The following is a 27,976-nucleotide window of genomic DNA, read 5'->3' on the forward strand; positions in this document are numbered from 1 at the left end:
CAAACTCCTTAAACAGAAAGTTAAACAACTCAAAACAGCTTCAGGAAGTACCTGAAACTGACTAGATTTATCAGGCTTTGCCCTTTCAAAGCAAACAATAAAAGCTGAGTGTATGTATCTCTGATACTAGCTGGACAGAACTGCAAAGAGGATACGGAGTCCAGTCCAGCTGCCTCCAAGAAGCAGAAAACGGCCATGCTGCCTGAAAGAAGTCTAGGCAACCTGGAAAGGACACCGTCCAACTTGCTGAGCTTCTTGTAGGCTGGGCACTGTACTCCAGATTCCCAGCTTTTGTGAGCTGTCACCCATGCTGGTATGGTCTTTGAGTCATTCCTGCAAATCACTCTTCACCCGCAATTTTGTAACTAACCTCAGTAAAAATTCATGGTTCACCAAGTTGGACTTTGGTAGTATCCATACTTTAATCAGTTGTAGGTTCTCTATTTGGGATGAGGAGATGTGTGTTGTATCTTCCCAGGAAAAGTTTTGTCACACAACAGTCGTTTCTAGCCCTAGAAGCACCAGGACCCAAACAAGAACAATTCTGCCTTTTCCCAAAACGGCCAAGACTAGCCCCACCTTCCTTTGCCTAGGAGGCCCAAGGCCAGCATATACTCCTGGCTCCTAAACTATTTAATACCAAAGCCGTCCCTCTACTCAGAATCTGCTAAAGGGTTAACTAAATGCAAACCCAGTAAATGTGAGAGGAGATATTTCCTTTCTTTGGCTCACACACACACCTGCCACAGGAAGCAGACACGTGCTCTCTGGGACCCAAAGGCTTGGCTGAACTTGGGCTTCAACAAGCAAATGAGCACTTCCTGGACACAGGATGGCTTAGCACGTCCCAAGCTAGTTTTCAAAAGCTACCGAATAGCCTAAGGCCCCATCTGTTTTCAATCTTGTTAAAAGGGCCTCATGCACTGGCGCCTATTTAAAATAACGCACACATGGCATTTCTAAAATGGAGAAGAAAAAAGGGCTGTGTTTTCCCCGCCAGCATAGCTTATGTGTTTATTTTGGAGCAAGCACTGGGAGTTCTGAGACAAGACATAGCTAATTTCTCTTTCTGAGGTCGATTTGCAAGTCCCTAGGCTTCTGCCCCAAGCATTTTAAGCAGCTCAGTTTGAACTTGTCATCCTCGCAAAGGTCCACTGTGAAAAGTTCCAAATTAAGATGAGGCTCAGCAAAGGGGGAGCCCTGGGGCCACTTTCTCGTATGTAAATGGGCTGTTTCTTCACTTCCTTTCCCTAGTAGGGACTCATGTTTCTGGAAGCTCAGGCCCTTTTCTTCCCAGCCAATCATTTTCTTCTCAAGAAGCCACAGGAGTTCCAGTATGACCCTGGTCAGGTAGGGCTTCGAGCCAACTTGAACTGAATCCCTAAACAAAGATGGGAAGGGACAGTGCCAGCCAGGGAAGAGATCCCACCTGTGCACAGCTTGTCCCACGTCAAGCAGAGGAGAACTTTGAAGAAAGAGCGAACCCTCAATACCACCTGACAAATGGCAAGCTTGTCTCAGTGGCTACAACAAACTGGGCTGCAACTGATGAATATGTGCAAATAGCTGGCCCGGTCCTGGTTTTTGATTCTGGGGGTGCAAGCAGCAGTGGAACTGCAAGTGCATGTCCACAGATCGCTACACCAGAGCCCTCTGACTTTACAGACTCTCTCCACAGCCTCATCAGCTCCCACTCCCTACGTCCTGTACCCCCCCCCCCACGAGTGAATAAAGTACAAACAAGGGAGAAAAAAAGAAAAAAACCAAAACAATAAAAAACCCCAAAACAAGAAGGTTCTGCCTGTTCTTGGTAAAATTACCAGTGGTAGAGGTGGTGGCTCTTTCATTAAAAGTGACAGTGGAAGCAGTGACAAAATAAATAGAAAGGGTTGTGCTTTATGGAGTTGAAAAAAAAAATAATGACACCATCAAGACTCTACGGGTAGAACAGCACTGGATGTAGTGGTTGTACTAGTGCCCTTACTACTTCTGGTGGCTATAGAAGAATTATAAAATAGCCTATCAGTAATCTAATAAACATTATTTTGCATTAGGCATTATTTATTATTATTATTATTATTATTATTATTATTGGTGTTATTACTATTATTTTACTAGGTAAGTACTTTATCACTAGGCTATGACCCAGCCCTCCTTTAAATTTTATTTTGAGACAGGTTTTGCTAAATTATCTAGGCTGGCCTCAGAATCACTACGTAGCTCAGGATGACCTTGAACTCTCTATCGTCCTGCCTCAGCTTCCTGAGCAGCTGGGATTAAGGATGTGCAACATCATGCTTGGCAGAATTAAATTTTATAATGATTTTTAAGTACTTACTATGTACTAGGCACCACTCTAGACTCAGTCTTGATTCTCACCCAATGACGATGGTTCTGTCATTCTATTGTTTTATTTATGTGTTTGCTTTTGAAGATAGGGTTTTACTGTATATCTCAGGCTAACCCTAAGACTCAATATTTCAGCTCAGGTTGGACTTGAGCTCATGGCAATCACTCTATCTCAGTTTCCCGGGAGTTGACATTACAACCATGTACCTGGCTTTATTGCCATGTTCAGTGAGGTATCTAAGGCAGAATGAGATTAGACCATTTTCTTTAGGGTCACATGATAGCTGGAGGCTCAAAGGCTTCAGGACCTTAAATAGAACAGTGTTGTTATTTATTTAACTTTATTTTGTCTCGGGCTTTATATGAAGTTGAATGGGAAAGGCAAGAGTCCATCGTTGGATGTGGGTTGAGACCACAGTGAGTGTTTGGCTTTTGACAGGCATTGTGACTACATCTTCTTTATGTTCTGATGCTTGGATACTAGGGGTCATGCTGACTTTAGGTCAGTAGTTCTTATGCCAGCCAGTCTTTGGAGGCACAAAACTACTGTCCTGGGGCGTGCGTATCAGTGCAAGCCAGCCAACCCAAAGCCCATACCTCAAAACTGTTTGTTTTTTATTTGTTTGTTTGTTTTTCTGATTGTGATTTCCCACACTCACTTGGGAAAGCCCAGATCACCTGGGAAAGCCATCACTGTCGAAAAACTTCCCTCGCCCTCCAATGCTCACCGAAGCAACCAGCCAGTCAGTCTGAGTCCCCTGCCTCACTTCTTCCTTCCAGCAACGCCACAGTAAGGGTTCCTGCCCATGCTTCCACTGTTACCTTAGTGCCTGACCTATGCTGGCTCCGACCTCTGTTCCCCTGCACCCATGGAGAATGTTATGCTTTATATTGTCAAGGGACTGTGAGTATAATATCTCCTTTATTCATGATAGTCTTCTACGTATCTATATGTCTTTCTAAATCCAACTGAAACAAATCATAGGTACCTTTAAAACAGAAGGATATGCCCCACCTCTGTGGCCTGCAGGAATCTCAGACCTCTGAGTTTCTGATGGGCTACTTTCCTGGGAGCAGAGTGGGAGATAAGGGATTCACACACACACACACACACACACACACACACACACACACACACACACACACACAAATGCCAAATGTGGTCATACATACCTGGCTTTCAATTTCATCTCAGAAACTTCCTAGCTATGGGATCTTGGAGGGGAACTACAAAAAACTTCTGCCTCAGTGGCTCTTCCCATAAAAATCTTGCAAAAGGTCTCTGCCCTGTCTCTATCTTTAGACCGCACATGGGGTCTGCAGAAGAGAACAAATGTGGACTTTCTTCAGAGTGAAGCCATACTGTCATAAACTGGACTCATATCTTCTATTCTTAGGGGAGGATGGGGCTTCAGGCTCAGGAGTGGAATTTGGGTTCTTGGATCTGGGTACAGTCTCTCAGCCCTGCTCCACGGACATTTTAAGCTGCACAGTGCTTCATGGGATGTTCAGCTACATCCCTGACCTTCTTCTCATGGCTGTTATAACAAAAATGTCTCTAGATATTGCAGAACATTCTCCACAAGGCAAAATCACTCCTCATTAGAAACTACTGATACAGGCAAAGAGATGAGCTAGGCTAAGTTTATCTCCCCACCCCCAGCATCTTGTTCTGTCTTCATCACTGCCTTCTTACCTCTCTTCTTTCCTACTCTCTCCCCTTCTCTCCCTTCCACCCCTTTCTCTCCTCATCTCCTTTCTTTTCACTTTTCTTATTTTTCCCTTCCCTTCTCTCCCCTTCCTTCCTTTTCCCTTCTCTTCCCTTCTCTCCTTTTCTCCTTTCCTTTCCTTCTCTTCCCCTCTCTTCTCATCTGTCTCTTTTCCCTCCCCTCCATATTTCCTCTTCTTCTGTCAAAGATCCTCAACACTGTGCAAGCCCCTAGAGCCCTTAGGTCATTAGAGTTGTGAGAAATGGGACCAGCAATGGTGTGACAGGCAGCGCTAGGTGAGAGACACTCAAAAGAGTTCAAGTTTGTTGTGAGTGAGTTTGGCTTCCTTCCTGTTGTATAATTAATTACCAACTGAGCTCATCTGTCCAAGACTCGTCACATTATCCACAATCTGTTATCCTTCAACAGCAGGCTTGTGTGGACCACAGCATGCCAGGGTGGAAGATGTCGGCAATGCTTTGAAGAAGCTAGACTATGGGTCCACCTTGCTGCCAGCACTCACTGCTGTGTGGACAGGTATGCCACGGGCCTCAGCTTAGCTAGATGTGACTGCCCCATTCACGGAGCAGCTGTGTGACTTATGGGAACAGGGCAGATGTCGGCAATGCTGTCTGTATTTACTAGTTCCTCTGTTCATGAGTAAGTCAGGCTAGATCCAGAGTGCATTCCTTTTCCACTAAAGCAAATCCAGTTCTGGCCACGTGCCAAACACAGGTACCCTGCTATCTCCATTTGTAAATAAAGAAATGGGAGCTCAGAACATTGAGCCCATTGCTACAAGTCCCACAGGTGAAAAGGGGCAGAGCCAGAGTCCACCCCACTCCATATGTATCTCTGCCTAGGCACAACCCTCAGTACCACACTGTACTCCCTGAATACATCTGTGCTCTACTGAGGCCACATTTCCTTCATTGTAAACAAAATATTATGTAATAGTAATGGCAGTCATTTCAAATGAGCCTTTTTACTTTCAGAATCCTACTGTTCTTTTTCTTCACAAAATATGTACTGCCGTTCAGGGAAGGATTATGGGAAACCAAAAGCACAGAGCAGCCTGATAGGGACAGCAGACAAGTATGCCAGAGACAAGGGATGAGTTAGCGTTGGGAGCTAGAGAAGGGAGTGCTGGCCAGGAGTTTAAGTTCCATCTTGGATACACAAGTCTACATTGCTAAGACTCTGTGGACCTGGTTTTACCACCTAAAGCAGTAACAGTTCACAAGGCCACTGGAAGGAAATTGGGTCATAGATAGTAAAATCTTACCCATCTATACAGTGTCATTTCTTTCATTCCCCCTTCCCTACTTTCCTCTCTTCTTTCTTTTCTTTCTTCCTTCCTCTTCGTCTGTCTGTCTTTTGACAGTATCTCATTCTGTATCCAAGAATGGCCTTGAACTCCTGACCATCCTGTTTCTACCTCCCCAGTGCTGGGATTGTAGGCCTGCACCCCTACATCCAGGTTATATGATGCTGGGGATGGAAGCCAAGGGCTTTGTGTACATCAGGGAAGCACTCCACCACCTGAACTGCATACTTACCCTGTTCTGTTTCTGCATCTACACGCACACACACACACACACACACACACACACACACACACACCTTATATAAACACTTTTAATATATGGGACTCATTATTGTCTCTGTATTTGTATTGTGAAATATACTACACTTCATAAAGCCTACGGGGAAAGAAAATCTACTTCTGAAGTGATCAGAAACCATAAAACAGTTTCCGGTCACACCCTCCAGAATGCACCTGATCTCCTAAGCTAAGCAGGGTTAAGCCTGGCTAGTACTTGGATGGACTAATCCACAAAAGAAAGAAGGGAGAGTCAGTTATAGAGAGATGGGTAAAGGTGTAAGCACTGGGCTGGCTAGATAGGGGATGAATACATGAAAGAATGACTATCTCTATTGATAGCCGTTGTAGAGAAATAACATTTTTTGACACCAAGACACAGAAAATGTGTGAAAGCTTCAAGGGATATGAAACCATGTAAATTAATTTTCTGGTTTTTCCAAAACTGCCCATGGGGACCAGTAAGCAAAGAGAGGAAAAGAGCAAAGGGAAGACGGGCTTACCAGAATAGGAAGGGCCTTGGTGCTGCCTAAAGACTTTGGCCCTCAGCCCATAGACATTGAGGAGCCTGGACCATGGTGTGCAGCAGGAGCCAGGGGGAGACCAAAGCAATTATACAAGAACAAGCGAACTAAGAGGAGTCATTAAAATCCCTTTCAGTCCAATGAGTGAAAAGTTTGGGGCTCCTGGCAATTGGCGGGCCCAGAAAGGGGAGGTGTAGGTTCTGACTTCCATTGCTTTCCCTGGCAGCCACAGAGAGGTTGGGCCACTGTCTCCTCCTTGTCTGGATAGCATGCAAGTCTTAGGTGGGGAGGGGCTGTCTGTTGGTACAGTTCCATCCCAAACAGACTGACAACCCAGTCACAAGCTCATGAGAGGAATCACAAGAGAGCTACTCAGGGAGGAAAGGAAAGTTCGAGTAATGTGGACACAGAAGGACATAAAACTAGAAACACAGTCTGTGGCCTGACAAGTCCATTTGTCTGGAAAGATGAGACATCAGGTGACTTAAGTGGACATGCTACCAGCTGGGAAACCATCACAGTTCACCAACTAGAACACGACCTGTTAGGAAAGGCTGGGCAAAGCAAACACCAGGAAGAGCACAAAACTGACCTGCCATGGCTCACTGTTCTTTTGGCCCTCATGGTGCACTTGAATTCCCCTAGATGCACTCCTGGGTGCCCAATGCTGGGCCTCTGCTCTGCTTCCTGCTGCTACTCCTTATCAGTGTTAACTTCCTTTCCTTTCCATCCCCAAAGCCAGACTTGGCAGGAAGAGATGGGGAAGTAAGGTAGGGTTGGTTTTATCCAATGGCGTGACTTGGGTAAGGGGCTAACCCTCAAGGAGTCCCAGTTCCACAGATGCAGTGGTTGTCACTTCTCAACTCAGCCGTCTATTGGCTGTGTGGCGGCATTCTTACCCTCTGTGAGTCTGAGTTCCATCAGCTCTTAACTTGGGGACTGGGGCAAAAGCAAAATAAATGATTTGTAGAGATCAATTGCTTGGATTTTGGCTTGTCAAACATCCTGATCATGATGTTATGGCTTTCTCTGTGTCACTCTTACTGAGATAGTGTTTTATATGCATTCAATACTGGCCAAAAGGAGATCTGGAGCCTCTCATGGTTGGTATTAATTCTGCAGCTTCTTTTATTTTTCTCTTACTTTAAGTAAGGTTGAGAATTAGCTGCTGAACTCGGACTGTGTACCTGGATACCAATTGTATAAGTAAGTGTTCACTGCCAGGAAATCCATTATAAGCTGCTATCACCCCAGGTACTTTATCATCGTAGCTTTAAAAAGTGTGTGTGTGTGTGTGTGTGAGATATGTGGATATGTGGCCAATGCGTGTAGAGGTCAGAGGTCACCCTCAGATGGCCTCAGGAGCCATTGTGCAAGCACTTAACCAACTGAGCTGTCTCCCCTCCATACTATTATAGATTTTACACTATCATAGATTTTAACAGTTAATTATGGAGGGAGGGAAGAGAGAGAGAGAGAGAGAGAGAGAGAGAGAGAGAGAGAGAGACTCTGCTATTCACACCTACTCTCCAAAGGGTAGACATAGAATCTGTCTTCCCTCACCACTAAAGCTCTATCACTTAGCACAGAGAAGCACTTCTATTTGTAGGATAATGATCCCACCCTGTTCTCAGCGGGAGTGGCAGGTAGGTGAACTGGCAGTAACAAAGTCATCTGGTAAGCATCATGGTAGACATGTGAGCACAGCACCATGAACACAAGAAGTGGGAAAAAAAGCCTGAAATTGTGATGTACATAGAGAAGGCCTGGGGTGAGGATGTCCCAGGAAAGATGTATATAAGCCCAGGTTTGGGCTATGAATCAAAATGGCTCTGGGTCAGGAGGCCTGGAGTCTAAAATGGACTCTGGGAGAAAGGAGGTGGGAAGCCTCTTGTGGAGGCTGGGGTTTATGTGTCTAGAACACATCTCCAGGGAAGCAAGCATTCAGGTTAGAACTGCCGGTGCAGACTCTGGAGCTAGGCTGATGGTGAATTCCATCTGTCACTCATAAACCCTGTGGCTTTGGGCAATTCCTGGTTTCCTCACTTGGAAATTGAAACTTTATGGTACCTACTCACCACCATGAGTTGATGAGATTGAGATAAAGTAATTTATATGAAATGCTCAGCTGGTGCCTTGTGCTCAGAAACACGGGGCCAGAGGCTGGTATTATTGCCTCTAGGTTTAGTGCTATCATAGGACAACATTACCCTTGAAAATTCTCAGGGTACCCTGTGAACTTTCTGAGGAGGGGTCCAAGATAGGTTTGATTTATGTTGAATTATATTCCGAAGTCAATAGTGCATTGGGAAAGCTCCTGTGGAATACAGAAGACAGACGTTGTAGAACATACAAACCCATTCTCAGATATCAGCTTCTAGGCATGAAACAATGTGCCCAGACATTTCCATGCCTAAGTCCTGTTTATGTGTCGGCCCCACGCCCTGCCTCAGGAGATGTGCTCAGGGTGGGCTGGGAGACTCCTTAGACAATGTAATGGATTCATTTCCAGTTTAGCATAACAGCCAGACAGAGTTCTGCAGTGAAGTCATCCAAGTCAATTAAATGGTGTTTTTCCCTGCTGGGCATTCAGAAATCCCTTTGGCTCCTTCTGGTTTTTTTGAGATGTTCCATGATGGGTTCCACCCTGGATTAATTAATAACCCCTGGGGTTCCTACTAGAATACAAAGACTCAAATCCGGTGTGTAAGCACACCTGGGCTGGGGCTGCTGGCAGGGCTGGGGAAGTCTTTCATCCAGGAGCTGGCCAGACCCAGCAGTAGGGCTGGCAGGAAGTGTGGCGTGGCCAAGCAAAAGTTGAAGGGCAAAGCTGGGGCGGATGTATGAGGAAGAGCAAAAGGAGCAGTGTGTGTGTGGGGGGGGGGCGGCATATACAGGAGTCACAGGCCCAGGATTTTAGCATACTGGAAAATGGAGTACAGAGAATGGAGCAGACCAGGGCAAATGGCCAGCTAAGGTGATACAGAAGGTGAGGTCGACAGTGGCTTCTTTCAAAACGATGCCAGGTCCACTCTATCATAGGGGTCTGAATAGACTCTCTCTGTACTAGGGAAATCAAGTCACTTCGTCTTTTCTTAAGTAGAAATGATAGGCATGGCATGATACAAAAGAAAGAGAGAGAGAGAGAGAGAGAGAGAGAGAGAGAGAGAGAGAGAGAGAGAGAGAGGAGAGAAAGAAAGAAAAAAAGAAAGAAAGAAAGAAAGAAAGAAAGAAAGAAAGAAAGAAAGAACACAGTGGTGAAACCTCCTCTCCACAAGCACCCAGTTTTGAGTCTCCTAGCTGAGGCTAGTAATCAAGGATTGGGTGTCTCCTTCAGCAAATGGAGTGCTGGGTGTCTGTCTCCAGCCTCGAACCATTACTTTTACTGTCATTTCCCAAACACACCATGATTATGTGCACTTACACATGGACATACAGTCTCATCATTCCACAGGTTAATCAGACCAGTGCTCACATGCCCCTTCTGCCCCTTCTGCCCCTTCTGCCCCTTCTGCCCCTAGGACACACTGTTCAGTTGCACAGTGTCTCAGTTAGGGTTTCCGTTGCTATGATGAAACACCATGTCTAAAAAGCAAGGTGGGGAGGACAGGGATTATTTGATTTACACTTCCACATTGCTGTTCATCACTGAAGGAGGTCAGGATAGGAACTCAAACAGGGTAGGGACCTGGAGGCAGGGGCTGATGCAGAAGCCATGGAGGGTGCAGCTTACTGACTTACTCACATGGCTTGTTCAACCTGATTTTCTTATAGAACCCAGGGCCACCAGTCCAGGGATGGCACTACTCACAATGGGCTGGACCCTCCCCCATCAATCATTAATTCAGAAAATGTTCCACAGACTTGCCTACAGCCTGGTATTGTGAAGGCATTTTCTTAATTGAGGTTCCCCTTCCAGACGACTTTAGCTTGTGTCAAGTTGACACTGACCAGCACGCACAGCCTGTCCCTAACACCCTCATGGAAGAAACTGCTCTGCACCTCCTTTTTTAGATTCACCTCCCATCATCCCTGTCCCAATTTTACTTCTGTTGTGGTGACAAAAAGCAACATAGGAGAAGGAAGAGCTTATTGAATTTACAGTGTTACAGTCCATCATTATGTGGAAATCAAGGCAGGAACTCAAGCAGCCAGACACATCACACCCATAGTTAAAAGCAAAGAAAGAATCCAAGAAGCTTGCTTGCTGGCTAGCCCCACTAGATCTCCCCACTCTTTACAGTTCTGGATCCCCTGACTAGGGCATGGTACTAACCAAACTGGACTGGGTTAATAAAGAATTCCCAACAGACGTGCCCACAGGCCAACCAAATGTTGGCATTCCTTCACTGAGACTTTCGTCCCGGGTGACTCTCAGTTATGTCAAGTTGACAGTTAAAATTAACCAGAACAATCCTTTCTCCTGCGCTCTATCATCTGATCTCTTCTCCACATGTGACAAGCTAAGTTATAAAATATGTTGTTTGGCTGGAAGGCCTAATATCCACATCTGTCCATTGATTTTTCCCTTAATTCTCTTCTCCAAACCTCGCCGACCACCTGCTTCTCTGTGAAGTCTTTGCTGACAATGCTGCACAACTGGGAAGTCTCTGGGAAACATATGCCATGATCTCCAGTCACTAGATGACGAACTCCTTGAGGTTGGAGGATTTGTCAGTAAGAAAAGTACAAATCAGGTGTTCAAGTGTCTCTTGAATAAAGGTGCAGGTGTAGATGAGGCATTCTGGTTCTGTGTTTATTATATACCCTCCAAGAAAACAAAGGGCTTGCTGAAGTCTCCCTTTTGGACAGCAACCTAATTTCCACTGAGGTCTCATTTATTTAATGGAGGCAAGGCACGTGTTAGTGAAGTGGAATGGTAGTAAGGAAAGCTAAATTACCAAACACAGTGGCTAGCGGCCAGACCTATGAGTTTGGCATTCCGGTGTAAGACAACAGACTCCAGGTAGGCGTGGTGGGTGATACACATGTAATTACAGTACTTGTGAAGCTGGAACATCTTTGAGTCTGTGGCTACAGTGAGTTCAAGAGCAGCCTGCAATACATAGTGAAGCCTTATCTCAAATACAAGGAAAGAAAGATGATGGGCCCCTTTGATTCTCACCCCTTTTCATTCTGATTGGTACATAAATAATGCCTGACATAAAACGTGACTCTTGGATTTAGCTCAAGTGCTCAAAGCACATCAGGATGACAGAACCTCCTCTAACAGAGAAGATGAGGCAGGCCAGAAGAACCATTCTAATGATAAAATGGTTCCTGTTGTGTTTAGAATCAGGGGACTGCTAAGCACAGGGCACATTAGTCCCCCAGTGCCCACTTGATGGTGTTGTTCTTTGGCCATCAGTTGGGGCTAACTAAGTACTCCAACCTAGATCCCTCCCAAGAAGGCCTTTCATAGGTTAATATGGAAAATAAGGAACTCATGAGTTTAGATTAATCTCTTTGTTGTTAAAACCATTAAGAAGGATCTAATGGCTCCTTAAAACTACAGGTCAAAAACCAAACAAGCCCCATTGGCAGAGAGGGGAAAGATGTAGAAAATCAATGGCATGGGAGATGAAAGCCTGGGTAATCTGTGCTTTGGTCTCCATCTATATCATGATGAGTATGATATGATGGCTCTAGTCCCTTCCCCTCTATATTCTCTGCAGTTAAGACAGTAGATTGGGCCACACTTTGTCTAATCAGTTCAGGCTAAATCTCATCATAGAACTTTTATCTAGCATCCGATGGAATCAGATGCAGAGATCCACAGCCAAGCACCAGGCCAAGCTTCAGCAGTCCAGTCGAAGGGATGGAGTAGGGATTATACGAGGAGGTGTGTGTGTGTGTGTGTGTGTGTGTGTGTGTGTGTGTGTGTGAAGATCATGACGGGAAAAACCACAGTCAGAGACAGCTGACCTGAGGTCGTGGGAGCTCACGGACTGTAGACTGACAGGTGGGGAGTCTGCATGGGACCTAACTAGGCCCTCTGCATGTGGATGACAGTTGTGTAGCTTGGTCTGTTTGAGGGGCCTGGCAGTGGGACAAGGATCTATTAACCCTCCTGCATGAGCTGACTTTTGGGAACCCATTCCCTGTGGTGGAATGCCTTGTACAGCAGTGGGAAGGAGCTTGATCCTGTCTCAACTTAAAGTGCCAGGCTTTGTTGACTCCCCATGGGAGGCCTTACCCTTTCTGAGCAGTGGATGGGGGAGTGGGTTGAGGAAGGAGTTGGGGGGAGTAGGAGGAATGGAGGGAGGGGAAACTGTGGTTGGTATGTAAAATGATTTAAAAAATATTTTAAAAAGACAGTAGATTGGGAGTCTAGAGAGATAGTACAATGGTTAAGAGTGTTTGTCCAGTACTCATGCTAGGTGGTTCACAACCACCTATAATTTCAGCTATAAGAGATCTAACGTTCTTTTCTGGCATCTGTGCATACTCACAGATACACACACTCACAGAGACACACAAATAAAAATAAAATGATCCCAGCACTCGGGAGGCAGAGGCAGGTGGATCTTTGTGAGTTCGAGGCCAGGCTGGTCTACAAGAGCTAGTTCCAGGACAGGCTCCAAAGCTACAGAGAAACCCTGTCTCAAAAAACCAAATAAAATAAAATAAAAATAAAATAAAATAAAATAAATTTCCCCAAATAAGTAGATTGACTTGGATGATCTCCATATACCCTTTCTGACTTCACCCTTCCATGACTGTCACAGCATCCACTCGCTCACATCCATTCAAGAAAATCCCACCTAACACCTGAACCCTAACACTCATAAGATCCAGATCCCCACTATGTGATATCGAGGGAATATTAGAAAGTGCCAGCTGAGTGTGAAAATATCAATGGTGTATGTAAAGCACCAAATACATACCACAAGAACTGCTCACAGAGCCTTGCCCACAGATTATATGTCTAGGTTTTTAGTTTATGGATTCATCTTTACCATCTCTGAATGATCTAAAAGGAAGGGAAACACAAACACACACACACACACACACACACACACACACACACTACTTGTGACCAAGAAGTCAAGATAACAACTCAATTGTAAGTGTGCTTCATATATGGCAACTCATTTCAGTTTATATTACTTGCTATGGCTACTGATTTACATGTGAAGAAATTACTTTGTTGGGGGAGGCTTCTTGTTTGTTTCCAGGCCACCCAGACTCCCAAAATGATCACACAGAAATCTTCATTATTTGCAGTACTGTTTTGCCAATATTTTAAGCGTATTTCTGGCTTACTCTTAGATCTATTTTGGCCAATGACTTAGCTAAATAGGGCAAGGTGAGAGTTCCAAGCTTTAGAGGAGGAGAGAGTAGGAAGAATCAGAGAACAGCCATGTAACTGCCCACAGGAAACAGAGGCACCAAAACCTTGCTGGTAAGCCACAGCCACATGGCAATGCACAGATTAATAAAAATGGGTTACCTTAAAATATAAGAGTAAAACAGAAATACGCTTAAGTTATTGGCCAAACAGTATTGCAAATAATATAGTTTCTGAATGATCATTTTGTGGTCTGGGCAGCCGGGAACGAACAAGCGGCTTCTGCCTACAGTACTTACTATGGCTCCTGACTTACATGTGAAGAAAGTGAGGCAGGCATGGTGAAGCTCAGTGACTCCTCAGAGTCGTGCGGGAAGTTGTAAAGCTGGGACTCAAAGGCCCCTGATGGAGTTATAGAGAGTGGGCTTTGACACTTAAGGTCAAGGATCACTGTAACCTTTCAGATGAAATAAAGAACAACAAAATTTTGGACAGCAGAACTTTGCAGTAACGATCCAGAAACATTCAATGGGAAGGCTACTAGGCTGAGTCAGGGGATGGATAACCACATGTCAGAGAACATTACATATTGTAATGTATCCAATAGATCAAAAGAACAGGGTGAGATGCCTGTAATTTTGGGAACCTGAGACAAGATGGGAAGCCAAAAGCTTTCTGATGACAACAATCAAGAACATATATCCTGGTACATGCACTTTGATGAATATTCTGCTTTGCTTACATCAGACCTGATTTAAACATAACTGACTTACACACCGTGGGACAAGGGCTGGCAAATTTACTGATTGAACCGCTTTCTCAGCAACAGTCATAGTTGCAGATTAAACGAGACAACACACAGCAAGCTCTTAAGGAGCATTCACTGTGCTGTGGTAGTTGGCTACTGTGTCATGGCTGCCACTTCTCCAGTTTCTAGACTTAAATTGATGGGCCTACAGGTAGAGTCAGGAAGCTGATAAACCCAAACAAATCAATGTCATGGTTAAGGAGAGAAACAGTTGCTCATATGATGAGTTACGGTTCAACTAGTATGTCTTAGCACCCCACCTGTTTTTTCTTTCTATTTTTCTCCCTCCCCCACTTCCCAGCTGGTTCTTAAATTTGAAAAAAGGGCCTCCATGGAGAACTTCACACTTTTAAAAATAATACAAAACAGTATGTCGGAGGTCAGGGTAAGTCAATGAATAAACCTTGTGGGACTGTATTAACAAAGCAAGGCTTACCGCATCAGTGCAGCTGAACTCAGCTCTCTAGAGAGAGGCCAAGCTCTGGTAAGTTTCAAACACAGCAGGTGTCAAATAGGAAGAACAAATCATGGAGCACCTCAGAGTTCCACATCAATGTTCCTGGCCAGGAACAGAGACCGCTCTACATGGGAAGGGCTTCAGCATCCAGGGATTGAGGAGGGTTCCAGAAATCTATCCCTGAAGAGACTTTTCCATCATCTGTAGGACTTCCCCGGAGATTAAGTATCCAGTACCTATCAACATTGTAAGTGGGCTCTCGAAGGCTTGGCATCCTCTGGGATGCAGATCTACGAGGGATGTTTATTAGGGATGTTTTGAGAAGTACCAACACTGTAAGGAATGGAAAATGTGGGGACAGGCTGGGGGAATAAAAGACAAGCTACACAGACATCTCAGCGGAGGTCTCTATCAACACATGAGGAGCTGAGGCAGGATAGCCTTTCACAGCTGTCTCAGATTAGAATGAAGGGGCAAGGATCTTTATAGAGTTGACTACAACTGCACCCAGGAAAGGGGTATAACCTCAACCTGGCAGCTCTCTTTACCTGAGGAATGTCTAAAAGAGGGATGATGTTTGAGGGCTGTTCCAGGGACATTTCTAGCAGTTGGAGGGAGGAGTCCTTCTCTCTGTCTATCATTTTTCTATTTATTTTCATTTTTAAAGTTTCCTCTCTCTCTCTCTCTCTCTCTCTCTCTCTCTCTCTCTCTCTCTCTCTCCCCTCCCTCCCTGTGTCTGTGTGTACACATGTCTATACATGTGTACATGTGAGTGCAGATGTCTGTGGAATCCAAAAGAGGAGTTTTAGTCAGTTGTGGTTCTCCAAACTCTGTACGAGCTACTTTTCCGTGATTATGAGAAAATACTATGATCAGGGTAACTTATGGAAGTTATGGAAGGTTTGATTTGGGTTTATGATTCCAGAGGGATAAGAGTCCATCAAAGCATGACAAGGAGACATGACAACAGGTGGTAGGCCTAGCGGCAGAAACGGGAAGCTGAGGCCTCACATTTTCAAGCACTGGTACAAAACAGAGAAAGCAAGGAAGTGACACGAGGCTTCTACTTCCAAAGTCTGTCCCCACTGATATACTTCCACCATCAAGGGTGCACCACCCAAACCTTTCCCAAACAGCGCCACCAATTGGGAATCAAGTATTCAAATACCCAGGCCTATGGGGAATGTTTCTCAAACAAACCATCATAAAGTCTGATCTTCTGCAAGAGCTGTATATGCTCTTAACTGCAGAGGCATTCTCCAGCCCCAAGTCCTTTATTCTTTAACATACACTGCAGCATCCACCACATATTACAATGTTGGATGAAGTCATTCTACTGGAAGGAATGACTGCTACAGACACACTACACAAATGTCTGAAGTAACATAGGTGTGGCGCCATCTGTGATAGTATTTTTATGGAAAAGAAATGTTGGCATGTACTTATGACAGAATTCTAGGCCATCGTTAACAGGAATGAGATAGCACTACCTACTTATTCTCATGGATAACACTAAGATAAGTTAAACGACAGCCAGGTGTGGTCACCTACACCTTTAATCCCAGACTTGAAAGGCAGAGGCCAGGCAGATCTCAGAGTTCAAGGTTAGCCTGGCCTACAAGGTTCAAGAACAGCCAGAGCTACCAAGAGAAAACCTGTCTCAAATAACAATGCAAAGCAAAACAACAACAAAAAATCCAAACCCAAACAATAACTCCCCCCAAACAAAAACAAAAAAAAATTAATTGAAAAATCAGTCCCGAGTGTAGGTAAGTAAGAGAATAGGTATGTATTTTGAGCAGCTAAAGGAGTAGATTGTGTCAGACTCTTACTATTTAGTCCTACATCCATCCCTTCAGATTCTTTCTTATACCACGAGAGCTCACAGTTCAGAGTCTTTATGTCCCACATTCTTTTGCCAGATGAACCCATCTTTGTTTCTACCAATGGGAGTTATTTATGCAGGAGCTGAAGTGAGGAGGGGGGCATCAACCTGTCTGCCAGTAACAGTCGTTAAGTTAGACAGACGGTAGCAATTCCCAAACCATGAGTGGGAATGTGGGTTCAAGACCTCCCTGGACAGTTATGGCAGTGACAGCCATGAATAAAGACGGCTGTGGCACTGGGTAATGTGACTTCCTCTTTTGAACCAATTGTAATCATTCTTTATCAACTCCACCCCTCTGTGGAGTTACAGAATCACTTCTGTTTTTTGACTGTTCTAGTCTCATCTCATATCTCATTGTGATAAAAAGCAACTAAGGGAAGAAAGTTTATTTAGCTTATATTTCCAGGTCACAGTTCATCAATGAGGGAAATCAAGGCAGGAACCCAAAGGAAGGCCTTCTTGATAGTCTGCATAGAATTACTTCTGATGAAAGAACTCACTTTATAGTCAAAAAATCTTGACAAGAACCATGAAGGGTACTGCTTGTTGGATAACAGGCAGACTCATGTTTAGCTTTCTTTTGTAAAGAATTCAGGACCAACTGCCTAGAGAATGGTGCTGCTCACAGCAGGCCGGGCTCTCCATACATAAGCTATCAGTAAAGACAACCCCGACAGACAAGCTTACAATTCAGTCTGATCTAGGCAATCCCTCCATTGAGATTCTCTTCACAGATAGTACTAGGGTATGTCAGCTTGACAGTTAAAATTAAATAGACACCAACCAATTAATTTATGAACACACACTGTGACTTCGTCTATTGGCATACATTTACACATCTGAAACCTTTCTAGAAAATCCCCAAGTGGTAACGATTATTACAAAATCATTAGGGACAAAATTAGATAAAGACTTTTCTTCAGATGCCACTTGGTACCTTTCCAGTTTTTTTCCAAACAAAAACAGTCTCAGCATTTACTGTCACCTATGAAAGCAACAGGAATAGATGTTTCAGACGGTGTCCCCAGCAGAAGACACCTTTAAACATATGGCACTGCCTACTCAACTGCCCCTATCCTTCACTATTTCTATTTGGGAATGGTTTGGAACAGAATAATATTATCTCCTTTTTAGTATGATCATATACAGCTGTTTTCTTGACTTTTTCTAAGAATGAATTTCTCCTGCATCACCTAACGTGAGGTGCATGTACTTATCAAAGCTCTTGGAGTGCTCACCTGCTCACACAGCCATACCTAAATCTAATCCTATTTTGCAAGTTTGTGAAGGTGAGGGTGATGGGCTGCGCCACACCTTCTTCAGGATGACGGAGGGACACCATGCTGGAAATAAAAAAGGCTACATGAGTAGGAAGGCTGCCTTAGAAAGCAACTTCTGGGACTTCTTTTCCAGTTTGTAACATTTGAATCCATTACTTCTATCCCACAAGAATAATACAAGAAACATCAGTAAAGGAATCTTTTCTATTAAGAATGCTAATTTCCTGTGAAATAGCCCCTACTTAGCTGCCCAGTTTCTGCCAGAGTATTTCCAGCACAGGAGACCCCCTCCCTACCTACAGCACAGGTCGGCCCATGATTCACTTCTGCTGCTCCACGCTTCCGTTACAGAACTGAAAGCCATCTCTCTGCAGGATTGTACCATTAACTCAAACTCTAACCTCAATGAAACAATATTGGGTGGTTTGGAACATGGGAACCTAGGTTCAGATTACTTCTCCATTACTCGTTTCTGCTTACTCTCTAACCCTTCTGAGCTCTTCATTTTCTAAATGGAAACATCAAAGCACCCATCTCAAAGTGTTGTCGTAAGGCTAAGTTACTAATGCTTCTTCAAGTGGCAGATGACTGTGAGTGAAATGGGCCCTACTGGAGACATCTTATCCTCTGTGCTAAGCATCTCTTGTCCCTCGACCTAGTCTTCCTCACTGGTCTCAGTCTCCTCCCATTCCAGCTGCTCTCCTGCAGACACTCCAGGTTGCAGCTGGCGATACATCAATCTCTCACCAGAACCTGCTTATAGTACCGCTTAAACATGTCTAGTGGTCTCGGGGGCAGGTATGAACTGTCACCTTCTTGTATTCTAAATGCTGCATTAGATCATCCTGTAGCTTGTAGTGGTACCACACTGAGAGTAAGAACCATAACTGCAGTTTATGGAGCACAAATATGTGTGCCAGAAAACGACACTAAACATATAAATTGACTACTTAGTCCGTATAATAACTGTAGCTTGCTGGGCTTCAATTATTAGCCTCACGTCTCTGATAAGGAAATTGATACTTAGAGACGTCTTAGGTAGAAGGTCAACCTAAAGTCAACAGGGTGGAGCTGAGATTCCCGTCTCCAGTCTTCTCTGCAGCTACAGCCTCAGCTTTCAGCCCACATTTTCTCCCATAAGCATTGAGCTGCATTCTAGTTAAATATTAGATTTTTTTTCTCATATGATTTTTATAAGCTAGATCTCTCTGATCTTGCGGCTGAGTTTTTGAATGAGATTTCACATTGCTTACCCATTCAGTTTGAGCACATCTAAAGAATGCAGCACATTCTTTCTCTCATTTATCCTAAAGTCTTCAACAAATGAAGTCATTATTTTGGAGGTACCAAATAAAGTCAATTTCAGGCCCTTCCCTAGACATTATATACTTCTTTCAAGGTATACACCGATCAACATCATTTTCTACTGACTGCGGTGTTCAGTTACCAACATGTCAAGTTGAATTAACTTCCAACTTCTACTATTTTATCTTGTTGACATCTGTTCTTGAAATTTCACCCTGTTTTAATGGTCAATGCCTAGTGTTAATTAGGATCTATTCTTTTTTTAAAAAAGAAAACAGAATTTTAAAACTTATTTTCTTAGAATTTGATGCATACAAACAGTGTATTTTGAATATATTCACTTCCACTCTTTGCCCTCCTCCTCTTCCTCCTTTTATAGTCCACTAAGTATAATTAGTGCTCTGCACATGTGCATGGGTGTGGGACCATCCTCTGCAGCATGGTCAACCTACCAGAGGCCGTGTTGAGAGATAACTGATTCTCCCACCCTTAGTAGCTATCAGCTGTCAATAGCTCCTCAGTGAGGGGTGAGGACTTACACCCCCACACCAAATGTTGTAGGTCAAAAATGTTAATACATTTATTAATACATGTTAATGCATGAATTGAAGACTAAAGTGTACATAAAAATAAAATGGGTTGAGAGGTTGGGGGACGGCTACTAAGTTCGTGCTTGCTGTGCAATCACCAGGGCCTGGGTTAAGACCCTCAGCACCCACAGAAAATCTGGGTGTGGTAGCATACATCTGCACCCCAACACTTTTGAGGGAGGGACAGGTAGATGGGGTGGGAGGATGAGAAGGATGGGGGCTCATTGGCTTGCCAGTTTAGTCAATCAGTGAGCTCCAGGTTCAGTGAGAGATCTGCCTCAAAAAAGAAAATTGGTAGAAGGTGATGGAGACAGATACCCACTGTTGACCTCTGGCATTCACACACATATTCATGCTAGTGCAGCTGCACATATGTGTGCATACACTACATATAACATACACACTGAGCTCCTCTGCGCTAGAAATCTGAATTCCCACATGTTCATGCCCTTGAGTGCCACCATGATGGTCCTGGCTTCAAGCAACAGGTCATAATCAAAATACAGGTATACCTACAATATGTAAAATCACTATCACTATCAGTGTGTGTCTATAAGACAAATGCTAGACAGAAATGAATTTCATATTGAGATTCAGCTTCCCTTCTATGATTTATCCCATCACGTATGTGCCAATACTTCTAAATCTAGAAAAAAAGAGGAAACCTGAAAATTTCTGGCCCAAAGAACCTCAATCTGTACAGGTTCTGTAGGTTGAGCACATGGAACTAATTCTCTCTCAATCATTCAAGAACAGGGACTTCAAGACGGGCTCAGATATACGCTTGTGGTTTATCCTTATTCCTTTTCTTCCTGCTTTTCTGTCTGACATTGCTGGAGCAAGGCATTGATACGTCCATTGATGTTGAGAAAAGAAAGACTGAACACGGTCATCCCAGCTCTCTCTCTCTCCACTCCTCTCTTTGCTCGCTTCTCATTTCCAATTTTATCAGAGTCAGGGGGCCCATACCACTAAGTTTTATTAAAAACTCTCTCAGTCTGTGGGTCTACTTAACACTAATCTATTCATCCATAGACTCTACCTCTTGGTCTCACAGAGGGGTGACTTGTATCTGTGGAAAAATGCCCTGGCCTCAAATACAAACAGGAAAGCTTGGACCCTGGCCAGATACTCTCTAGTCCCACTAGGACACCACAGTAGAACCCTGCAGAGGCAGTCGGGTATGTTGGGTAATGGGATGCAAAATGATGCAGCTCTCCACTTGATTCCCTGGGCCTCTGGATTCCTGGCTCTGCTACAGCCCAGGCAAGTGGTTTGGGAATTGTGAGGAAGTGGGTGGAGAGATGGGGTGGAGGCTTCCTCTAAGCCAACCACAACTAACTCTTTGACTCTGTCCAACAAAGCCCAGACAGTACAATTATCTGGCTAATCTGACCCTTCGTGGAGAGGCCAGCTTAGACTAAACAGTGGCTTCCATCCTAAAGCTTCTCTCAAGTGCTAGAGGATGAGTATGAAGTTTCAGGGGGTTGAGATTGCTTATGTGACCCACCCAAGGATCCAGATGGGCCAAAGACAAGTCATTCAGACTTCAAGAAGAGTTTGAGAAGGAATGTCTTCCAGGGACAAATGCCCAAATGACATGCTAGTTGGTTTCCTGACTAATTTACTTTCTGGCTTTCCATGGCTGGAAATGAGACCAACATTTCCCAGCACACGTGCAGCCCCCACAGACTCTTGAAGTGTTCCCATCATCTCTGTGTGGGTGTATGGCAGGTGTCCTGCCCTACAAACAGATCTGGTACCTGCCACTTGGGCTGAATGCAGAGATAAGATACCAGAGGGAAATGAAAGTATGCCTTGGGGTTACCACAAAGGAGATGAAGTATGTCCAGCTTGGTTGGCAACGGAACATTTGCCAGATGGTTTACAGAAAACTGAGATTTGGGAAGAAAGATTAAAAAGCAGGGATTTATCACTCTTGAAAACGGATCTGCCAGTATCTGCGGAATCTGTCAGTTATTCGTTCTGCAAACATTTCCTTCCATTCTAGTTTGTGCCGGGACCTGTGCTGCTTAACAGAGGAGATCTGGTCATGGCCCCTCGCTGCAGGCAAATAACCCCACCCTAAATATATTGATGAGAAGGAAGGAGGGAGGTGCTGTGAAAGGACCCCTGAGTTCCTGGTTCAGCCAGGGCTCAGGGAGGGAGTCTCTGAGGAAGCCACTGTTAATTAAGCCAAGTCTTTAAAGGGTCCAATTTGCTCTTCTGAGAGATCACTCTAGGGATAGTGAGATGGTTCAGTGGGTAAAAGTGCCTGTAGTGTAAGTGTAGGGTCCGAAGTTTGGATCCTTAGAGCCCACACTAAGCTCAGGGCAGCTGCAATCATCTGTGTCCTCAGTGCTGTTAAGGAGGAGGAGAGCTAGATGCAAGGCGCTCCAGAGGCTCCCTGGACAGCTAGCATAGCACATAGTACACACAGCAGCAAAACAAGAACCCCTTTCTCACACAAGAGGGAAGGTGAGGCCCAACTCCTGAAGTGGTCCTCTGACCACCACATACCTGCATGGTACACAGGCTCCTGTATCACCACCACCATCAACACACACACACACACACACACACACACACACACACACACACACACACACCAAAGACAGATCATCCCATCCTGGTTTTGGCATGAAGAATAAAATGGAGATTGGTAAACAAATAGAGCTGTATGGTTGCCGACTGAAAGTCTGGATGAGAGCTGGTAGCTGTCCAGCCAAGGCAGAACCTTGACAATTAGCAGTGGAGGAACTAGGGAATCATGAGATATGGAGGCAAGAGGACATGGCAGAGGGTAGGTATGGTGGCAGAGGGAGGATGCACAGGCTTGCAGCTAAGGTGGAAGGTCCAGGATGTACTCTCTGTTGAGAGGGGGGTAGGGAGAGATAGTGAGTTCTGTACTGGAGTCAAACAGTGGGACTGGTGTCTCACCTGGTACTGGCCAAACTCCTCTGCCCTTGGTCCCTCAACCTCACATGCTTCCCATGCCACTGGCTGCACATATTAAGAGCCCATCTCCTCTTCAATCCAACTCAAACAGCACTCAATCCTCAAAGCCATTTCTGTTTATGGACGGGACCACTGCTTCTTTAGTCTTCCCCACATGGAGCTAGCCAGCATAGTAGACGCTGGCAAATATTTGCAAAATGAACAAAAATAGCTCGCGTTTCTGCCATGGAAGGAAAATTAGTAGACACTGTAGACACTGGACTGACTTAAAAGCCACTGGATCATACTGAAGTTCAAACCGTAGGTGTTTTAATATGAAGCCAACTCCATCAATTTGATGCTCAACAGTTCACTCCCTTTTTCTGACTCACAGGGAAAAAACAGTGCAGGGAGCGAGACTGGGGGGAGAGGCCATTTCTGTTCCTGAGTTCCAAATGGAATTTCTTCCAGTCAATTTGTTCTTATTCACTGAAGGATGATGAGAAGAAGAGGGGGAGGAAGAGTTGTGGGAGAATGTGGGAGAATGGGTGAGTAGAAGAGGGAGAGGAAAAGGAGATTTACTAACAGCCACAACCACTCATAGCAAAAGAAGCAGCAAGAGGACAGATGGGATGAGGGAAGGCTGAGAGAAGGAACATGACAGAGAGGGAAGAATAGAAAGGGAGAGAAATGAGAGGAAGAGGAGATGGAAAAGGAGGAGGAGAAGAGGAAAGAGAAACACTTGTGATGTCCTGTCACTAACGCATGAGTCCTCCCAGCCACTCCACTGTCACGAACTGATGCTACTATTAACCAAGAGCACAGATAAAGAACTGGAGAGGGGCCAAGTATTGCTCAGTCAGGACAACTAATTAAGAGGTGGAATTGGGATTTGAACCTGGAATCTGACTCCAGAGCTCTTTCTCTGATGTGCTCTCCTAAGGTTGAGTATGGTGCTCCTTCCTATAAAGGGGGTCTCAGTTTATTGATTGTGGAGTCCCTGGTCAGAAACTAGGAGGAATGAAGTTAAGTCCTGATTTCCTTTGCAGTCTGACCTAGCCCATGTTTCTTTCTACATAAAACAAGAGACCTGGATATTGGTAACAGAAATAATAATGAGGGATGGTACTCTCAATTCTGGTCTTGTTTGATGTTTCAAATAGCTGCATCCCAGCTACAATAATACAAGAAAATGACAGCCCAGAGAGTGCAAATCACCTGCTCAACACCTAGAAACAAGAGAGTCAAGATTCAAACATATGCTCTTCCACTATGGTGGTCTGAATGAGAATGCCCCCATAGGCTCATATATTTGGATACTCGGTCTTTGCTTGGTGGAACTGTTTGAGAAGGATAAGAAGGCGTGACCTTGTTGGAAGAGGTGTGTCACTGGAGGTAGACTTTGAGTTTTTAAAAGACTCTTTCTATCCTCAGTGTGTCTCCCTCTGCCTCCTACTTGAAGACCATGATGTGAGCTCTCAGATGTTCCTGCCACCACGCCTTTGCTCTACCATCACGGACTCCAGCCCTCTGAAACCCTAAACCTAATGAAATGTTTTCTATTGTAGGTTGTCCTGGTCATGATATTTTGTCACAGTAATATAAAAGTAACTAACACATTCACTATACTTCATAGTCAAAGTGAAAGGAGATGCCTTGGAGTCATGGGTCATAGATGGGACACATGGCTTCCCATCTGAGCAGCTACACTTGTCTCAGTTTTGTAGCCTGAAATCCTCTTGATAGTCCTTCAAAGAACAGTTCTCTATCTGTGATGGCTGTTCTTGGTTGTCACCTTGACTACATCTGGAATTAACTAAAACCCAAGCTGCTGAGGTGGGAAGACCTATCTATTATCCAGATCTTTGAGGTTGAAAGATCCACCTTTAATCTGGGCCACACCTTCTGCTGGCCGCCTATATAAAGGATGTGGAAGAAGGACACTTGTTCTTTGCCTACTTGTTCTCAATCTCTCTGGAAAAATCTATTCCCTTACTGGCACTGGAGCCTACTTAATTGGAATTCTGGCATGCATATAAGAACAGTTGAGACATTTATTCTAGTACATGGAACTGGAGTCTTAGTCTAGTACATGGAAGTGGAGTCTTAGACCCTCCATTGGTAGACAGTCACTGTTGAACTTCGTGGACCACAGACTGCAAGTCACTCATATGTGTGCGTGTGTGTAAGTGTGTGTATGGACACACATACTTATATAGTACACACACACACACACACACACACACACACACATATATATATATACATACTCTCAATTCTGTTGTTCTGTTCCTCTAGAGAACCCTGACTAATACTCTACCTAAAACCAAAAGGTTGAAAACTTAGTGGACCAGAAAATTCTGGAACTTAATGAGACTCCTAAGTACAACCCAGGATTTTTCTGGCAATCTTTGTTCATTATGACCAAGGTTGCTCTTGGAAATGGCCACTGAGCTAGGGAAGGGGCCACCACCTACCTGCTCCACTCGGATCTCAATGTCGCCGTTCACTTTCTTCCCATGGAAATACTTTGACCTGCAAGGAAACCAAGAGACCTGCTCAGTAAGGCTCCATTGTCCTTTCCTCCATTCCCCAAAGGTCTGACCCTAAAGGTGGAAGCCAAAACAGTCTCAGCCTGCCACTGTCCTCCCTGACAACCCACTGCTTGGTATTTAGGGATAGACCGGTGGAGGAGAGGAGAGTGGATAGGAAGAGAGGAGACTCGACCTCCTGTCCTCAATTGCAGTCTCTAAAAGGAAGCCATACTCCAAACTTCTATGAATGATTTGAATGACTCAGTGAGACAAGGAAAACATAAACAGTGCAGTATTGATTTGGTGTTATTTTATTAAATTATACATATGTACTACCTCAAGGACTTATTGATCTGTTCCCTCATGTCTGTATCATGTGTCTAAGTATCAACCACTAATTCTTTCATCCACTCACCCAGCCTTCCATGACTCCATTCCACAAAGCTAATTATCACCATGAACTATTGATCAAGGCCAAAGAGAAGATAGCATTCTTATGACCTCATCCTCCGTTTCCCTGCTGACTCTCTAACCTTATTCTCAATTCCTCCCACTTATCCACTTTCCTCCATAAGCACCGTACTCCTGGACTGTCCTTCCTACTGCTGATTACAATTAAAATCAGTAATGGTGCTTAATGTCTGCATCCCACTGACTGGCAACAGAAACTCCTCAAGTCTGTGACTCATCATTTTATCCGCAACACCACCAGAATGTGCAGCGCACCACAGGAATGCAATTGAGTATCTGTTGAATTAATAAATAAATGAATGAAGGGTTGAATCCGTGGTCTTCGTCATTTAATGTAAACAACTGCCATCATGAAGCATGCATTCTTATTTCTATCCTATCAAGGAGGGAACTCAAAATGCAGAGACTAAACACTTGCACATTCTACGGGGGATCTGCTCCCAGGCCTTCATTCCTGTGTCTGTGCTTTCACTCAATCCTGAAAGAGTCAGGTCGGAAGGGTGCTTGGGGGTTAGCTATCTTTCCATGTGAAATGTGAAAGACCCCGTTTGCATTTCCCATTTCCCACTGCTCTCGCAACGAAACACATGCTTGAGTAATTTGCTGTGAACCAGACACTACATTAAACCTGTCTACAAACCTTCTTAGGGCTGGAGGCAGCACTTTTCTTCCTCATAGCCCATTCTCTCCTTTTCTCACAGCAGAAATGTTTATGAATTAGATAAACATTTATCTAATGTGGTCCCAACTCTCCCCTAAGTAAGGTATGGCCACATGACCCCCTTCTAATCAATAACTTAAAAGTATTACATTCAAGAACTTTCTCTTAAGTTTCTTCATTCTATTCTCTCCCCTGGAGCAGGGATGCTGCCAACTATTTTCTCAACCTTTGTTTGTTTCTGCAAACTCTTAGACTGCCCCACTCATCTGTCTTCACAGCTCCCATCAATTCTCAGCCAATGCAAAGTCTTCCCCAAGACCTCCTGCATCCTGTGCTGACAGCTTGGTGCTAGTGTCACCTTTCCTTACAGTACAGACAGACTAAGACGTCACTGAGGCTGGGCTTTTGTGCACGAGGAATGGTTGGTATGACCTGAAAGTGAGGAAGGTAGACCTGTCTGGCTTCCTTTCCCTTTCCTTCCTTTCTTTTTGTGTTTTTTTTTCTGTCTGTCTGTTCGTCTGCCTGCCTGCCTGTCCTTTTCTTTCTTCCTTCCTTCCTTCCTTTCTTTCTTTCTTTCTTTCTTTCTTTCTTTCTTTCTTTCTTTCTTTCTTTCCCTTCCCATTGATACTCTTCAATAAAACGTGTGTTTAGCTAGCCTCCCACAATGCAGAATTTTATCAGAAATCCTCAACAAGAGGAGTCATCAAATTCCATTCCACCTCCAGTATTTGTGGGGCCGGGAGAAAACAACAAATGGTCTACGAGGCGCATGACTAATATTTAAAGTTGATGAATATTCTAATTTCAGTTCTGGTGCTGTCATACGAGATCTTACCAGAAGCAACTTAGAGATGAAAGTGGTTTTTTTGGCTTACAATTCCATGTTACAGGCCATAATTTGGGGGAAGTTAAGGCATGAACTCAAGTAGTCATAGCACACCCACGGTCAAGGGTAAAGAGAAGATAAAGTCAACCTTGCCTGCTTGTCCTCAGCCATCTTTCTTTTGTAGGGAAGGATGTTTCTCACAATTGACTGGATTTTCCCAACAATTAGGGCAATCTTCTACAGACGCATCCACAGGCCAATGTTATCTAATCTGTCCCTGTTTTGATGCCTCAAGAATTCTACATTGTAGCAAGCTGACACTTAATACTAGCACAATGAGTAAAGTTAGCAATTGTCTACATAAAATATCTGCATTCCTTCTTTGATGACTACAACTCATAAGGTCATAGAGTTCTACCCAGACTATGGCAGCATCGCAATGGCCAGCTCTTGGTCCACAGTCCTAATTCACATTCTTCCCTAGTTTCCAAGTTCCTCGTCACTCTGCCCCATAAATAACCCTGCAGATTCTGGTGTTCTCCCCTTAATACATGACCATTCCATCAACCCCAAGAGGAGATGAGGCAGGTTCACTTCCCATATCTTGCAGACAGAGAAGTCACCTTTCAAAACCTCATAACTTTTCCAGTTGTCCCATAGTTTCAGATTTTCAGGATTCAACCCAGAACCCCAAGTTCCATCCTAATGGGAACCCAGGCACTAGTTGATCCACTTTCTCCATG

General features: G+C 44.3%; 1 protein-coding gene across 1 annotated transcript in view; it reads right to left on the minus strand.

Moving 5' to 3' along the window:
* The window catches only part of Syn3 (synapsin III), a 413,622-nt gene that overhangs the window by 335,245 nt on the left and 50,401 nt on the right, over positions 1 to 27,976 (minus strand). Inside the window, exon 3 of the mRNA XM_087902074.1 lies at positions 25,219 to 25,276. Within this exon, the coding sequence (XP_087758200.1) occupies positions 25,219 to 25,276 (58 nt within the window). The remainder of the gene's footprint in view (positions 1 to 25,218; positions 25,277 to 27,976) is intronic.

Source organism: Myodes glareolus, chromosome 26, assembly GCF_982192425.1.
Source record: "Myodes glareolus chromosome 26, mMyoGla1.1, whole genome shotgun sequence".
In the NCBI taxonomy this organism is placed as follows: Eukaryota; Metazoa; Chordata; class Mammalia; order Rodentia; family Cricetidae; genus Myodes; species Myodes glareolus.